Source organism: Meriones unguiculatus, chromosome 15, assembly GCF_030254825.1.
Source record: "Meriones unguiculatus strain TT.TT164.6M chromosome 15, Bangor_MerUng_6.1, whole genome shotgun sequence".
Classification (NCBI taxonomy): domain Eukaryota; kingdom Metazoa; phylum Chordata; class Mammalia; order Rodentia; family Muridae; genus Meriones; species Meriones unguiculatus.
In genome coordinates, this window is record NC_083362.1 from 1,178,916 (window position 1) to 1,195,074 (window position 16,159).

The following is a 16,159-nucleotide window of genomic DNA, read 5'->3' on the forward strand; positions in this document are numbered from 1 at the left end:
CTCCCCTCCCCCCACAGCCCTCCTGCAGGCCCCTTGCCTCCATTGGGGTACCCCCCCAGGGGGCCCGACGTGCCGGTGAAGGAGTGCCCACTGGTTCGAACCCAGTCCCCGTCGTCCCCAGACATCTGAGACCAGTCACACAAAGGCCTCACGTTGTCCTCAAAGTCACACCTGGAGAGCATGGCTGGGGGGAAAGAGCTTCAGTGAGGCCTCAGCGAGGGCAGAGGGCGAAGGGCAGGGGCCAGGCCACAGAGCACCCCCCCCCCCCACGGGACGGGTCAGCCCAGCACAGGGGCCAGGAGTTCACATCCAGAGCAGAGCAGGACAGCGCAGAGCCGGAGTGGACGGCAAAGCTGGGGGCGCAAAACGGGGTCTGGGCTGATTGAGACAGGCGGGCGTGTCCCGGCGCCTGCGTCTCCCTGCGGCCCCCAGTGTTCCGGTTACCCGGTGTGTGCGCGAGCGAGCAACATCTCCCTCAATCCCTCCCCCTTAGGCTTTGAGACAGGGTCTCCCCGGACCGGGGCTCACAGGTCAGCCACGCGGCTGCACAGGGGATCCTCCTGCCTCTGCCTCTGCCCCTGCAGATTCCGGCTGAGCTGCCGCAGCTTCCCACATGCTAGTGCAGCAAGCCCCTCGCCCCGCGTTTTCTCCCAGCACCCCCTTCTTCGTGTTCTCCTGCAGCCCAAGCTGGCCTCGAACCCCTGCATCGGCCTCCCGAGAGCCAGGACTGTGCTGTGCACCACAATTCCTAGCCTAACCGTCTTGTCCTTTTGAGACGAGGTCTTGTAGCCCAGGCTAGCTCTGAACTTGGGGTCCCATGCAGGGGTGACAAGCGCGGGCCGCCATACCCCACGCCCGTTCCTAACTGCACGGGAGTCTCGGGGGGCTGTGTCCCCGCCATTCCCTCCGCCGTGACTGTGGGAGCTGCCCTTTGCACGTTTGCCCCACGCCGGTGCTTGCTCGCCCTGACGACAAACCCTGGCCGGGGGCCTGGGGTTCGTGCTCAGAACACAGATCCCAGGGAGGGAAAGGAGGCCTGTGTGCCCAGGTCCAACTCACAACTCTCCCTCGAAGTGCGCACCATCGGCTTCCGGTATGGAGAGTTCCGTCTCCTTGGGATCAGTTTGGAGGAAGAGAAAAGATCTTTGTCATTATTTATTTATTGATTTATTACTTTGGTGTTGGTTTTCCTGAGAAAGGGTTTCTCATTATAGCCCCGGCTATAGAATTTACTTTTAGACCAGGCTGGCCTCGAACTCACAGAGATCGCCTGCCCCTGCCTCCCCGGGTTCTGGGATCACGGGCGTGGCCACCACAGCCCACTACCTTTGCTATTATTAAAATTATCATAAGACTATGATTATGTTGTATTGTTTACTTTCTCTTCCTTTCCTCTTTTTTTTTTGGGGGGGGGTGGCTTTTCATGTAACCCAGGCTAGCCTCAAACTCCCTCAGTACCCAAGGATGGCTCTAAGGAGGCTGGTGACTCTCCTGCCTCCGCCTCCTGAGTACCGAGATCACTGCCACGCCCAGTCCTCCTCCCTGCTAAAATCTCCATAAAGAAGCCTCTTCCTCTTCAATCATCGTGGGTCGTAATTTCCCATAATTCAGCTGCTGCTTGTCCAAAGCCCCGCACCCACATCCAAGGGCCCTAAACCACCCTCATTTCTTGCTCCCGCTACTTGAGCTCTGGCCCATCAGCTTGGCCCACGCTGGGGTTTTGGAGAGTGTGAACTCGGCCTGGAGCATCACCTCCGTTTCGGTCCTGGAAACGCGGAGCTCTGCCCCATCCTGCTCCGTTCATCCCTGGACCTCCTCACCTTCCTCCCCAGTCTCCCTCTTTCGATTTTTGGGACGGGGTCCCCTGTAATAATCTTTGGTAATATGCCTGCCTGGAAGGTGGCATATAACCAAAGATGCCCTTGAACTCCTGACCCTCCTGCCTGGCCACGTGCTGGCAGTGCAGCCTCAGCCACCAGACCAAGGTTAGATGGTGCTGGGGTTTGAACTCGGGACTTTGTGGATGCCAGGCCAACCCTCTACGGAGTGGTTACATCCCTCACCCTTTGCCTTTTAGTTTGTTATTTGGGGAGGCTGGCCTTGAACCCCTACCCCCCTGCCTCTGCTCGGAGGGCAGGCCTGCACGCTCATGCTCCGCTAGGCCTCTTTGTCACTAACCTCCCCTGCCCCCTCGACGCCGCCCCAGCCCAGCTTACCACACAGGGGCAGGCACTTGGTTCTGGCCCCAGGCAGCCCCCACCAGCAGCAGCAGTGTCCAAACTGGAGGAGCCATAGGGGACCTTGGAGGTAGCCCTCAGGGTGAGGGGAGGGTCACAGTGAGGGCCCCGGGCCGCCTTGTCAACACCCGGCCCTCCTTCTCGTCACCCGTCTGAGGAGGCCATTAAAAAAAAAAAATCGCAGGATTGGAGAAGTCCCCGGGAACGGAAAGTTGCTGGAGTGGAAACCGAAAACCCGATGGAAGAGCGACAGACAGAAGTAGAGGGGAAAGAACAACAGGGAGGCAGACGCCAAGCCAGGACGCCTAAAGAGGTCCAAAGAGCAGCAACAGAGGAAAAGGGTGGGAAAGGGAGGGTCTCACAGAGCCCAGGCTGGCCTCAGGTTCATGACGTAGGCAAGGCTAGCCCTGAACTTCAGCTCCTCCTGCCTCCAAATGCTGGATTATGACCATGGTATCGGCTAAGAAAGGACAAGAGAACTTCCCAGAACTGAAGCACTCGGATCTCTAGGCGGAAAGGAGCCTAGTGTGTGGATTCAGCCAGCCGCAGGGTTCAGAGAGCCGCAGAAACCGCGCAAATCTCAGAGGGGCGGGGCGGAGAGGAGGTCGGGAACCTCTTCAGGTAGCGGGGAAGGGTCGTACACTAAGGACCAGGGGCCCTCATGGCCTCCGTCTCCTTGGTAGCCCCCGTGGATTCTAAGTGCGGCAGAACACTAGCTGCAGAACTCTGACGGAAAACCACTCAGACCCAACATTCTACAACTGGAGCCCGGCAGCTGCTGCTGGGGGGTGAACGGCTGGAAACGCGGGGCAGAGGCTTGAGGGGCTGCACGGAGGAAGAGATGCCAGCTGCCCTGGAGCATTTGAAAGGGTGTGTGTGAGTGTGAGTGTGTGTGTGTGTGTGTGAGTGTGTGTGAGTGTGTGTGAGTGTGTGTGAGAGTGTATGTGTGTGTGAGTGTGTGTGAGTGTGTGAGTGTGAATGTGTGTGTGTGTGTGAGTGTGTGTGAGTGTGTGAGTGTGTGTATGAGTGTGTGTGTGTTGTGTGTGTGAGTGTGTGTGAGTGTGTGAGTGTGAATGTGTGTGTGTGTGAGTGTGTGTGAGAGAGTGTGTGTGAGTGTGTGTGAGTGTGTGTGAGTGTGAGTGTGAGTGTGTGTGTGTGAGTGTGTGTGAGAGAGTGTGTGTGAGTGTGTGTGAGAGTGTATGTGTGTGTGAGTGTGTGTGAGAGTGTATGTGTGTGTGAGTGTGTGTGAGTGTGTGAGTGTGAATGTGTGTGTGTGTGTGAGTGTGTGTGAGTGTGTGAGTGTGTGTATGAGTGTGTGTGTGAGTGTGAGTGTGAGTGTGAGTGTGTGTGTGTGAGTGTGTGTGAGTGTGTGTGAGAGTGTATGTGTGTGTGAGTGTGTGTGAGTGTGTGAGTGTGAATGTGTGTGTGTGTGTGAGTGTGTGTGAGTGTGTGAGTGTGTGTATGAGTGTGTGTGTGTTGTGTGTGTGAGTGTGTGTGTGAGTGTGTGTGTGTTGTGTGTGTGTGTTGTGTGTGTGTGTGAGTGTGTGTGTGAGTGTGTGTGAGTGTGTGAGTGTGTGTGTGTGTGTGTGTGTGTTCCATCAAGGAGAATCAAGCCTGGCTGAAACTTTAACGTGAAACAAAATGAAAACCTACCGTGACCAGGCACATTTGTGCATCCCAGCACTCGGGAGGCAGGGGCAGTGGATCTACAAGTGTTCAAGGCCAGCCTGGTCCACAGAGCAAGTTCCGAGATAGCCAGGGCTGCGTGGAGAAACCCTGCCTCAAAAACAAAACACAAGAAAGAGAGAGAGAGAGGAAAGAGAGAGACCTAATGTGTCAGCTGACCAGAGGTTCAGACGAGCGTCGTGGTTGGGCAGGACGCTGCTGACCGTTACAGTCACAGCAAGGTGGGCTTTGCTGGATAGGGCAAAGTTTCGACTGTGCATACATGATTTTTAACTTACATTTATTTGTGTGTGTCAATGAACACATTCACGCACACACGCTCGCACACGCACACAGACATGGCGTGCTTGTGGATGGTGGAGGACAATTGCGGGAGCCAGGTCTCCACCATGGGGTCCCAGGGTCTCCACCATGGGGGTCCCAGGGGTCTCCACCATGGGGGTCCCAGTTGTCTGGCTTCCGGGCAGGCCCCTGCCGCTGAGCAGTCTTCCCAGTCTGGTGCGGGGCCCACAGGCGTGGCCACCCGTCCAGAGTGCTTTGTTTTTAAATAGGGTCTCCCTGTGTAACCCAGGCGGGCCCCAGCCGGACACTCATGCCCACATGCGCCTGTGCTCACAAAAACAACCAAACCAACGAACGAAGCCCTGGCCAGGCCCAACAGCACCGCCTGCCTGTCTGCCCGTCCCTCGGGTGGCGGAGGCAGAGGGACTTCAAGTCAGGCCAACGTTGGCACCTGAGCGAGACCTCTCCTCCACAAAAACACGGCTTTTCCTGTTAGGCTTTGCTTTTGCACCTCTCTCTCTCCCTCTCTCTCCCCCTGTCTGTGTCTGTGTGTCTGTGTGTCTCTGTGTGTGTCTGTGCACGTGTCTGTGTGTATGTCTGTGTGTCTCTGTGTGTGTTTGTGTATCTGTGTATGTGTGTCTGTGTGTCTCTGTGTGTGTGTCTGTGTTTGTGTGTCTCTGTGTCTCTGTGTGTGTGTCTGTGTGTGTCTATGTGTCTGTGTCTGTGTGTGTGTGTCTGTATTGGTCTATGTCTGTGTCTGTGTGTGTGTCTGTGTGTCTGTGTCTGTGTGTGTGTCTGTGTATCTGTGTGTCTGTGTCTGTGTGTGTGTGTCTGTATGTGTCTATGTCTGTGTCTGTGTGTGTGTCTGTGTGTCTGTGTCTGTGCGTGTGTGTCTGTATGTGTCTATGTCTGTGTCTGTGTGTGTGTCTGTGCGTGTGTGTCTGTATGTGTCTATGTCTGTGTCTGTGTGTGTGTCTGTGTGTCTGTGTCTGTGTGTGTCTGTGTGTCTGTGTCTGTGTGTGTGTCTGTGTGTCTGTATGTGTCTATGTCTGTGTCTGTGTCTGTGTCTGTGTCTGTGTGTGTGTCTGTGTGTGTGTGTCTGTGTGTGTGTCTGTGTCTGTGTGTGTGTCTGTGTGTCTGTGTAGGTCTGAGGAACCTCAGGTGCCGTTTCTCAGGGATCTCCACCTTTGTTTGAAGCAGGTCTCACTGGGGTTCTCCGAGTCTGGGCCAGCGGGACAGTGAGCAGGGGCATCCGCCTGTCTCCACTTCCCGTCACTGGGGTTACAGGCATGCACCGCCACAACCATCTTCCTACGGGGTCCTGGAGGCTCAGCCTCAGGCCTCAGCCCGGCAAGCCCTCTGCCAGCTGCTCTGCTCCACCAGGACGTCTTTTGGCTGTCTCAGGGGAAGCTGGAGAGCCCGGGCTTGTTTCAGTCAGTGTTCAAAAGGAACGGACCCGGTAGAATGGACACACACATACACAAACACACCTACACATATGTATACATACACACGTGTATACACATACATACATACACACACATACATACACACCTATACATTTGCACATATACACACACATGCACACACATACATACACACACACATGCACACACATACATACACACATACATGCACGCATACACATGCACACACACAGGTCCGTGCGCACAGACATTTATTGATGGGTTCCGGGGTGAGGTCCTCTCTCTTCTCAGTAATGTTTCTGGAGTAAGCGTCCGACCCGCAAGAGTGGAGCCAAGCTGGGCCAGCCCCGGACAGGCCTCCGTCCTGGTCCAGGTCCTCCCATCTTACAGACTGAAGCCGCAAGGCGGGGTGGGAGGCGTGGGCGGGGCGAGCAGGTTAAGGGCAGCTGTATCCGCTGTCCCCAGGTCCTGCTGTCCCCCAGGCTGTGCTGTCCCCCAGGCTGTGCTGTCCCCCAGGTCCTGCTGTCCCCCAGGTCCTGCTGTCCCCCAGGCTGCGCTGCCCCCAGGCTGTGCTGTCCCCCAGGTCCTGCTGTCCCCCAGGCTGCGCTGCCCCCCAGGCTGCACTGCCCCCAGGCTGTGCTGTCCCCCAGGTCCTGCTGTCCCCCAGGTCCTGCTGTCCCCCAGGTCCTGCTGCCCCCCAGGTCCTGCTGTCCCCCAGGCTGTGCTGTCCCCCAGGCTGTGCTGTCCCCCAGGTCCTGCTGTCCCCCAGGCTGCGCTGTCCCCCAGGTCCTGCTGTTCCTAGCAGTGGGTGCAGCCGCTCTGGGCAAGCGGACGGTAGAGCATGCTTTAGGTAAACCCGTAAAGGAATCAATACGTCAGCACCTAGAAATTGCTCTTTTCCACCTGACTCCAGTGTCACCCTGGACCAGGAGCCTAGCCCTGTGTCCACAAGGATGGCCGTGTCCCGACACCGGGATCCCGGGGAAGTTCTAACATTGGCAAAGGACAGCCACGGTGACCGGAAAGCAGACATGTCAGCAAGAGCGAGAGCAGGCAGGCAGAGCGCACTTTTCTCCCTCCACGCCCTTGCCTGTGGCTGCTGTCACAAGGGGACACTCACGCCTGTGATCCCAGCGCTTGGGAGGTGGAGGCAGGTGGATCTCTGAGTTCGAGGCCAGCCTGGTCTACAGAACGAGTCCAGGACAGCCAGGGCTACACAGAGAGACCCTGTCTCAAAAACTAACAAGACTAACGGGGCTGGAGAGTCAACTCCATGGTCAAAAGCACCTGCTGCCCTTAGGGAGGGGCCAGAGGTCAGCTCCGGGAACTCACACTGGGAGCTCACCCCCGCCTGTAAGTCCAGCTCCAGGACTTCAGGCCCTCTTCTGGCCTACACACACACAATAAAATAAAATAGATATAAAATTTAAAAAAAAATGAACCTTTAAAGGAAAAATTAGCAGAACTAAGCCAGATACAGCGGCCCAGGCCTGTGCCCCTAGCACATGGAAAACAGACAGGAAAGTCCTAAGGCACAGGCCTGCCCCGGCGGTTTAGCCCCTTTCTCAAAAACCGAACAAACAGACAAAAATCTCCGCCCCTCCAAGTCCATGAATCCCAACTCCAGCAGCTCAAATATTTCACCATCACGGTGAGGTGACAGAGGCCACAAAGTGTGTGGAAACCACAGGAAGGCTAACGCTGGGGAGGGTCCCTGGCCGTTCCCCGCCTTGCCTGAAGAGGGCACTGTCGCCCGGAGCTGCACCCACCTCCCTCCAAATCCTGGAGTCCTCCCCTTGCTGACTCTTCCCAGTTTAATTGCACACACACACACACACACACACACACACACACGCACGCACGCACGCACACACACACACACACACACACGCACACGCACACGCACACACACACACGCACACCAGTCTGCATCGGCTCCTTCCTGCAGAGGCTCTCAGGCTGGACTCTCAATGTCCTGTTTTGAAACTGGAGGAATGGCAGGCCTGCCGTGCTGGCACAGTGCGTGACTCTGACTGCCGGGTCTCTCTCCTGAGCCCAGCCACCGGCAGCGCTGCTCTGGGGAAGAAATCCAAGGACAATTTGGACCATCTGGGGTCACTCTTTTTAAAGGTTTATTTATTGTGTGTGCAGCACTCTGCCTGCGTGTGTGCCTGCTCATCAAAAGAGGGCACAGGATCTCATCATAGAAGGCTGTGAGCCGCCATGTGGGTGCTGGGAACTGAACTCAGGACCTCTGGAAGAGCAGCCAGTGCTCTTAACCTCTGAGCCGTCTGTCCGGCCCCTGGCGTCACTCTTGTCCCCTGGCTGTGGCTTCCGTCTGTTGACCCTCCTTCCAGCTGCAGGGAAACTGTCCGGGGACAGCCGCCAGCGCTCCCTCGTCCCAGGCAGGCGCGCGAGCTGTGGGTTTCCTCGGTTAACACACGCTGACCTGTTAAGCGGGGCTGGCCGCAGGGCTGGCCGCTCCCTCCGTGGCGGCCGGCTCACTGGGCGGTCGACCTGGCCGTCGCCTGGCAGCTGCCCACTGAGAGGCAGCCTTGAATGGAGCGTATTGACCGGCGTGGGCAGGCATTGTGGCCTCCAGCCCGGAGGGGTCAGGAGGTCAGACAGGCCATGCAAGGCAGCACGTAGGCCCAGCCCCCGCCACCTCTGCTTTCCCAGATCTGATGCCTTGCTACCAGATTGGGGGTGGGGGGACCTCAGGCCGGCGGCGGGCAGTCCAGGTGGTGGTCTCAGCTGTCGCCAGCGGTGTTCTAAGACGCAGACCTCAAACCCCTCCCCTCCTCCCGAGAAGGCCTCGAGTGCTTCAGCTGCCGTCCCAGCTGCACGGCTGCACTGCACGGCTGCACTGCAGGGCCCTCCGCTGTTGGGGGCGGGGTTCGTGCCCTCAGGGAGCCCCACGAGCCCCGAGGGTCGTGCCCTGCCCCCCTAAATCCTCCGGTCCAGGTAGCGTCCCTAGATGCTACAAGGACGACCCCGGGGAGGTGGGGCTGCAGCTGAGTGAACTGTGTCTGTCCCTGAGTCCGGGCCACTCCGGGGTGCAGGTCCCTTGACACGGGGCTTGCCCAGCGTACATCTCCAGCACCCCGCAACGGGGAGGGGCCTGTAACCTCGGCCCTGGGGGAACGGGAGCAGGAGATCCGGAGTTCAGAGTGGTCGGGGCCAGCCCGGGCTACGTGGGCCAGCCTGGGCTACGGGAGCCAGCCAGCTGATCCTCCAGAGCTGCCCTGCCTCAGGCGCCACCTCTGACCTCAGAAGGGCGCCTGGAAGGTTCCCGGCCCCCGGGCTTCGCGGCTGCTGCTGCGTGCCCATGGCTGGCGAGGAGGGTGAGCTGGGGGCGGTGGGCGCTGGCGAGCGAGGGCGAGCAGGCGGCGCTCACCTGGCCGCTCTCCGGCAGGCCTCCCCCGCGTACAACTTCAGCTTCCCCCGGAGGAAGTTGGCGTAGACCCGGAAGAGTTTGCAGAAAGAATCCGCAGAGAGCGTTCGGAGCGGGGGCAGCGGGCTGGCCTCGGGGGCTGACTCCGCTTCCTGCTGTCGGGAGGAGGGCTGCAGGTGAAAAAGTGGCCAGGGACAGGGCGGTGGAGCCTGAGGAGCGGGGCCTCGGTGTTGTGTGTGCATGTGTGCGTGCTCACGGTGTGTTCGGTGTGGAGGCAGAGGCATGTCTTCATCCGCTCTCCACACACTTGTTTTGATTTGGCCGAGTGGGTGTGAATGAGTGCAGGTGGCCAGGGCCTAGGAAATACATGCCAGATCCCGTGGGCCCCCACGTGTGCGCTCTGCACAAGAGCCAGCTCTCCCGCCTGTGGACAGAGGGCGGAGGCAGCCAGAGCGGGTGTCAGCCTCGCCTCTCACCCTCGGGTCCCGGGATTCGAACCTGGGGCGTCTGAGCTATGTTGCTGGCTCCGCCCCCAGCCCACCCTGCAGATGGGCGAGGCCGCAGCTGCCCCTGCTCACCTGGGCGCCCAGCACTCGGAGCAGGGCAGCGAGGCTGCGCAGGCCGCTCACCGCTCTGTCCACGTGCAGCTGCAGGGGCTGCGGCGCCTGCGAGGAGTTGGCCAGCAGGGCCTGTCCCCGCACCACGGCCTCTGACAGCAGGGACAGGCCCTGCCACACTTCTGCAGCCTGCTCCTCCACCTGCAGGAGGCCACAGACTTAGAAACAGCCTCCCGGGCTGTCACACACCCTCAGACCGAAGTGGGAGGGGCAGAAAGCACGCAGTAACGCTGATGGATGGACAGATGATAGATGGATGATGGATGGAAGGATGGATGATGGATGGATGGATGGATAGAAGGATGGACGGATAGAAGGATGGATGGATGGATGGATGGACGGATGGATGAATGGAAGGATGGATGGTGGATGGATGGGTGGATGGATGGATGGATGGATGATGGATAGATAGCAGGATGGACGGATGGACGGATGGATGAATGGAAGGATGGATGGTGGGTGGATGGATGGATGGATGGATGATGGATGGATAGCAGGATGATGGATGGTGGGTGGATGGACAGCCATTGTCCATATCATTCTCTCCCCCACTATCACGGCTGCTGGTGGGGAACTCACCTCCATTCTTTTCCAAACGTAGAAGTTGACTTTGGTGTCCGGGACTGTAATGTTCTCACTTAGTCTGGGACCTTCTGCACAACCGTTCTGAAAGACAACCCCAGGTCAGACAACCCCAAGATCTCCAGGAAACACGCAGCCTGGTGAAGTGTCCTGGGCAGCTTGGGCGGCCAGCAGCCTTGTCCTTCTGCACTCGTTCAGACAGTTTCACAAGGCCGGGGATGGCCTCAGACTTGACAAGCAGCTGAGGGCCACCTTTCATTTCGGATCCTCCCACCTCCAAGTACTGGGGTTGTGGGTTTGTGCCCCACAAACGGCTCGTGCGTTGCCGGGAACTGAACCCAGGGCTTCTTGCACACTAGGCACGGCCAGCTTTGCCATTCTTCTGGGGAGGGGGCTGAGGGTGGGTCAGGCAGGAAGGAGCCGGGCCCCCACTTTCTGCCCCTGCTGGGGCGGGGAGCGTACCGTGGCGTTCTCGGCCTCCTTGGCCTCCAGGATGTACCTCTCCAGCAGTCGGCTGTCGCAGATGAGGCGCGGGGCAGCGCCGAGCGCCGGGCGGCCCAGCGGCAGCAGCAGCAGCAGCGGCAGCAGCGGCAGCAGGGTGGGACTTTCTGGAAGGAAGGCGGGCTGAGCGAGGGGGAGGCGGGCTGGGCCGCCCACCGGCGCGGCTGCCCGCGGCTCCGGGTCGGCCCGCGCGGCCTCCATTCATCCCGGCGCCGCGCGCCCCACCCCCAGGCGCCGGCATCCACTCCGGGCAAACTTCACCGCGCGCCGGGGGCCGGGGCGGCGCCGCGGGACCGGGCAGGTGAGTCCGGGCCGGCGCCCCGCTGGCTCCCGCTTCGCCATCTCCGGCCCCGACCCTGCGTTCCCGTGGAGCCGTCCCCCCCCGCCCCCCGGCGAGCGCAGGTCCTTCCCGCCAGGCTCCTGGTGGGGGCAGGTCCGGCTGCGAGGACTCACCGCGCGCCCCCATCGCCGCGCCGGGCTGCGGGGCTCGTCAGCGCCCCCGGGCCGGGCCGGTGTCCACGCGGCGGGGCTCCATCCTGGGCAGAGCCGCGGGGCCGGGCCACCCCGGGAGCCGGGGAAGGTGGTCGCCGTCCAGGGGCCGCGGGCGGAGCGGCGGGAGCGCGGCGAGACGCAGCCACCGGCGGGGCTGGCCCGGGGACACTGCGGCTCCGGCCGGGGGTCGGGGATGTTATCAGCATGTGTGCGTGCGCGGGTGGGGGTGGGGGAGGCTGTGTGTGCGTGAGGGGTCGCCGGGGGTGGGGGCCACCTGGGGTCGGAGCAAGGGGCAGGACGCCTGGGTCTGGCGCTGGCTGGGCTGGAGCGGGCTGTTCCGGGCGCGCGGTCAGGGGGTCCTCCCGGAGGGGGGGTGCGCGTGTCTGAGGTGTGCGGGAAGCCTGGGCACCAGCCCCCCCTGCCCCGGGGGCGTCCTCGCCTTGGGGCGCTTAGGTCTGAAGCAGCTCGGGCGCTTTTCCCCTTACAGCCTTAGGGTTGTCTCTGTTGAATCAGACGCCGGCGAGTGAAGTAAGGAACGTGGGGCTCCCCCTCTCCACTCCTCAGTTTCTAGGACCCTGAAACCCCAGAAAAGTAACTTTCAGAACAGAAACCCTGGGGCACATTACTGCGGACGTGCAGGCAAGTGGACAGTGCGCTTTTGATCCCGCAGCGCTGAGCTGCCTGTAGGCAACTGCTCTATAGCTGAACCCCAGCCCCTCACTGGGGGGCTCTAGGCAGGTGACCACTGAGCCACACCCCAGCCCCTCACTGGGGGATTCTAGGCAGGGGCTCTACACTGAGCCACACCCAGCCCCTCACTGGGGGACTTGTTCTACCACTGAGCCACACCCCAGCCCCTCACTGGGGGATTCTAGGCAGGTGACCACTGAGCCACACCCCAGCCCCTCACTGGGGGATTCTAGGCAGGTGTTCTACCACTGAGCCACACCCCAGCCCCTCACTGGGGGATTCTAGGCAGGTGTTCTACCACTGAGCCACACCCCAGCCCCTCACTGGGGGATTCTAGGCAGGAGCTGTAACCACTGAGCCACACCCCAGCCCCTCACTGGGGGATTCTAGGCAGGTCTCCAATGTCTACTTTGTGCAAGACTCTTAGGCACTTTACAGGATTAAAAAAGAGAGAGAGAGAGATTAACCTCCTAACTCCTCCTCAAGACTGAATACAGCAAGACAAGTTCTGAGCAAGCTCATATCCAGCAGGAAGTTAAGGCCGATTGGATGGCAGATATCACTGTGAGCTCAGACTTAGGGACTGAGCAGGTTGGATGGAAACTGACTCTGAGCAGGACAGGAGCTTCAGGTGCGCTGTGGGGGAGGGTGGAATGAGGTGGGGGTGGGTGGAATGAGATCAGGACAGAATGCACCCAGGGAAGAATCGGTTGTAGAGCAGTCTTGACTGCTATTTTGAATAATTTAGATTTAAAAAAAGAAGAAGAATAGGTGGGTGGGGGCTGGAGAGGTGGCTCAGCAGTTAAGAGCGCTGGCTGCTCTTCCAAGGGACCCAGGTTCAATTCCCAACACCCACATGAAGCTCACAATTGTCTGTAGTTCCAGTTGCAAGAGATCTGACACCCTCACACAGATAGACGTGCAGGCAGAGCACCAGTGTACAACTTTTAAGAGTGAGGGGGAGACGGCTCAGTGGGTAAAAGCACTGACTGCTCTTCCAGAGGACCTGGGTTCAGTTCCCAGCACCCACATGGCCGCTCACGCCTGTCTGTAACTCCAGGATCTGACAGGCTCACACAGACACACGTTCTCGAGGACCCAGGGTGTGTCCGCAACCACGTGGCCACAGACAGCTGTCTCTAACTCCAGGCTGGGGATCCGACGCCTGTTCTGGACTCCACAGATCTGCGTACAGACTCACTCACACGTGAAGTATCATGCAAATAACATCAGAATAAACAGCCTTTAATGTGTGTTTTACAGCATGTAATTCTAGTATGTAGTATAGAGATATATGAGTAAAGGAAGGGAGCTGAGGAGAGGCTTTCCTCAGGAAATGTTCCCTCACAAACACAGACTTGATTCAGATTCCGTAGCACCCAGTGGTGGTGCACGCCTGTGATCCCAGCACTCGGGAGGTAGAGGCAGGCGGATCTCCAAGAGTTCCAGGCTAGCCTGGTGTAAAACGCAAGTTCCAGGACAGCCAAGGCTACACAGAGAAACCCTGTCTTGATAAACAAACAAGCGAAGAAGTTGGGCTGCCTGTAATGTCAGTGCTCAGGAGGCGGACCAGGAGGAGCAGCTCATGGGACCAAATCACTCAGGCCCAGGTTCCCTGAGACCCTGCTCAAAAGCCGGGGCGGAGGCAGGGCCCGAGAGAGGTGAGGCTGTGCGTGTTCTCGTCACCACATCTGAGGCCGGCAGCAGACACTCAGCAGCTGCCGGCTGGCCTCTGACCTCCACACGTGTGTCCTGGGGGCTCGCGCGCAGACGCACGTGCAATTCATTAATGTAACAAAGGTGAGGCACTGACTGAGACACCCCAGCGTCAGCCTCTGGCCTCCTCGCTTGCACGGCAAGCACGTGCGCAGGTGTGCACACACGCACCCTCGCACACGCACACACCAGCTAGGAAGGAAAAGTTCAGGGGTGCCCCAGGAAGTTGCTGTGCGCAGGCCGTCAGGGAGGTGGGAGGAGGCCGCAGGGTTCATCCGGGGAGAGCGGAGAGCGGAGCTGGCGGGAAGTCACATGAAGCTGATCCTCCTGATCCCGGACTGTCACCTTTCCAGTTTCTTCTTGAACCTGCTCCCCAAGTGTCGCCCGGCTGCGAGACACGCACACAAGCACATCCACACACGTCCGAGTCTGAGCTCTGCCCCCTCCCCGCCCCCTCCCGGCAGCCTGCTCTTTCTAGGGCCCCTGACTCCTGCGTCACAGCTCTGACCGGAGAGGGGGCCCAGGGCTGACAGGGGCAGGGACAGCATGGCCTGACGTGGCCGGGTCACAGGACTGTCCCTTCCCCATTAGTAACTTGTCAGAGAGCCCTGGGGGCAGGCCACCGGCCTCCCTCCGTGGGCCACAGCCAGCAGGGTCCCCTGGGGCTTTGGAAAGAGATACCATTGTGTTTGTGGGGAAGGAGAGAAGTCAGGAGAAACACTGATTCCCAGGCCAGAGTCTCCTAAGTGTTGAGGGGCCCTGGGGCAGGGCCCAGCTCCTCCGTGAGGGACAGGAAGGACCGGGCTGCCCGCACACCTGCGGTCCCGGCTCCTGGAAGACCCCCGGCAGGACTGCGGCGAGTCCTCGAAGCCTGGGTTCCAGCCAGGCTGCGGCGAGAGATCTTTCTCCAAACAAAAACAAAGCAGCTGGGGTTGGAACCCAGGGCCTTGTGCTTGCTGGGAAAGCACTCTGCTAACGAGTCAGCCCCATATCCTGGTGCAGGAGCGGCTGTCCTGCCCCTCCGTAGCCAGCCCCTCTCTTTCCTCTTTATTAAGTGTGTTTATTTAGTATGTGCACGGGCTCGCTCCTGTGCGCCACAGCTCGGATGTGGAGGTCAGAGGGCAAACAAGACGTGGCTCTCTCCTCCACCCTGGGACTGAACCCGGGTCGTTAGGCTTGGGTGCAATTGCCTTCACCATCGGAGCCATCTCTCCAGCCCCAGGCTGTGGCCTTCCATCAAGGAGCTTGGGGAGACGTGGGGTCGTGGCTTTTGGATGCTCCCTCCACCTGGCTTGGCCTCCCTGCCCTCGCCTCCCTCGTTTCTTCAGATCTCAGACCCCAGCGGCCTTTCCCAACACCCCGGCAGGAAGCTGTCATCACGGATACACACTCACACATGTGGCCATACAGGGGCCACTGCCTGCGCCAAAGCTGAGCATGGCACACTCCAGGAGTGTTCTAGTCACAAATGTCCCTGCTGGGACTTCTCGCCACCCTGGCTGGTTGGGGCCTTGGTCTGGAGAAGCCACCAGTTTTGGAGCAGGTGGCCCGAGCCGTAAAGACAATGTAGCAGCGAGACGGCAGGGGGGCTGAAGGCAGACTGTTCTCTACGGGACCAAAAAAAAAAAAGCAAATTTATAGCTCCTCGAGCTGGGCAAGCCTCAGGCCGCACGGAGCCCGCAGCTGCCTGGAGCTCCCCTGACCCGTTTCCAAGCAGCGGCTTGTCAACTTGGGAGCCCCGCCAGACGGCCCGGGAGACCTTCTGTGCTGGGGATGGAGGTGGCTGGGCGGGGAGGGGACCGGGAGGGTGTGTGTGGGACCCAGGAGGAAGAAGGGTGCCGGAGAAGGCCTCCTGTGGGCCGCCAGTGGTGGCACACGCCTGTAACTCAGCTGAAGCAAGGACCACGGGTTCCAGCCGGCCTGGACTCTACAGCAAGCCTTACCTCAGAGAGAAAGTAAGTGGGTGGTGGCCTTAATCCCGGCGGGGAGGCAGGTGAGCTCTGGGAGTTTGAAGCCAGTCTGGTCTATAAAGCGAGTTCAGGGACAGCGAGGGCTACCAAAAAAAAAAAAAAAAAAAAAAAAAAAGAAAGAAAGAAAAGAAGAGAAGAAAGGAAAGGAGCTTGGGAGACGCTCAGTCGTGTGCGCTGCCCAGTGTGAGGCCCTGCGTTTGAGCGAGTAAAAGGCTGGGAGCAGCACGCGCTGGGTCAGTGCCGGGAGAGGCGCGGGCAGATGGCTGGCCAGCGAGCCTGCCCAGGCCAGGCCCCGGTGGCAGATCTATCAACACACACAATGGACAGTTCTGAGCAGTGGCGCCTAAGGCTGACCTCTGGACCCTGTATGTGCACATAACCCCCAACCCCCACACACGAAAAGAACAAAAGCCAGCCGCACTGGTGCATGCCTGCAATCCTAGCACAAAGGATGTGGAGGCAGGGGGACCAGAGTTCAGGGTCACCCCCAGATAGAACAGCGTCGAGGCTAGCCTGGACTGCATGCGGCCCTGCTTCGGGGCGGGGAAGGGAGACGGGAAATCCA

The 16,159-nt window shown here is 59.7% G+C and overlaps 2 protein-coding genes across 4 annotated transcripts in view; both read right to left on the reverse strand.

Annotated features, from left to right (window-relative positions):
* Zan (zonadhesin) overlaps positions 1-8,962 on the reverse strand; it is a 135,750-nt gene extending 126,788 nt beyond the window's left edge. Inside the window, exons 1-4 of the mRNA XM_060368598.1 lie at positions 8,901-8,962; positions 8,417-8,767; positions 8,082-8,186; positions 38-171 (exon numbers count right to left, since the gene is read on the reverse strand). Coding sequence (XP_060224581.1) covers positions 38-171; positions 8,082-8,186; positions 8,417-8,767; positions 8,901-8,962 — 652 coding nt within the window. The remainder of the gene's footprint in view (positions 1-37; positions 172-8,081; positions 8,187-8,416; positions 8,768-8,900) is intronic.
* Epo (erythropoietin) lies at positions 8,556-10,986 on the reverse strand. 3 transcript variants are annotated; one of them, XM_060367924.1, is made up of 4 exons: positions 10,688-10,986; positions 10,223-10,309; positions 9,605-9,784; positions 8,556-9,178 (listed from the first exon to the last, which is right to left on the reverse strand). In XM_060367924.1, exons 1-4 carry the CDS (start codon positions 10,925-10,927, stop codon positions 9,026-9,028), a joined length of 660 nt encoding a protein of 219 aa, XP_060223907.1. In that variant the 5' UTR covers positions 10,928-10,986; the 3' UTR covers positions 8,556-9,025. The 3 variants fall into 3 exon arrangements, with proteins under 3 accessions (XP_060223907.1, XP_021506382.1, XP_060223906.1); XM_021650707.2 differs by having other exon boundaries at positions 8,556-9,181; XM_060367923.1 differs by having other exon boundaries at positions 8,556-9,196.
* Between the last annotated feature and the right edge of the window lie 5,173 nt (positions 10,987-16,159).

Excerpts from the sequence above, each read along its gene's own strand:
- Epo (XM_060367923.1), bottom strand. The coding sequence starts at position 10,927 with ATGGAGGCCGCGCGGGCCGACCCGGAGCCGCGGGCAGCCGCGCCGGTG. Across the intron at positions 10,310-10,687 it reads AGGAGGCCGAGAACGCCACG|AACGGTTGTGCAGAAGGTCC; the intron begins GTACGCTCCCCG and ends GTTGTCTTTCAG. Across the intron at positions 9,197-9,604 it reads TCCGAGTGCTGGGCGCCCAG|CCCTCCTCCCGACAGCAGGA; the intron begins GTGAGCAGGGGC and ends TTTCACCTGCAG.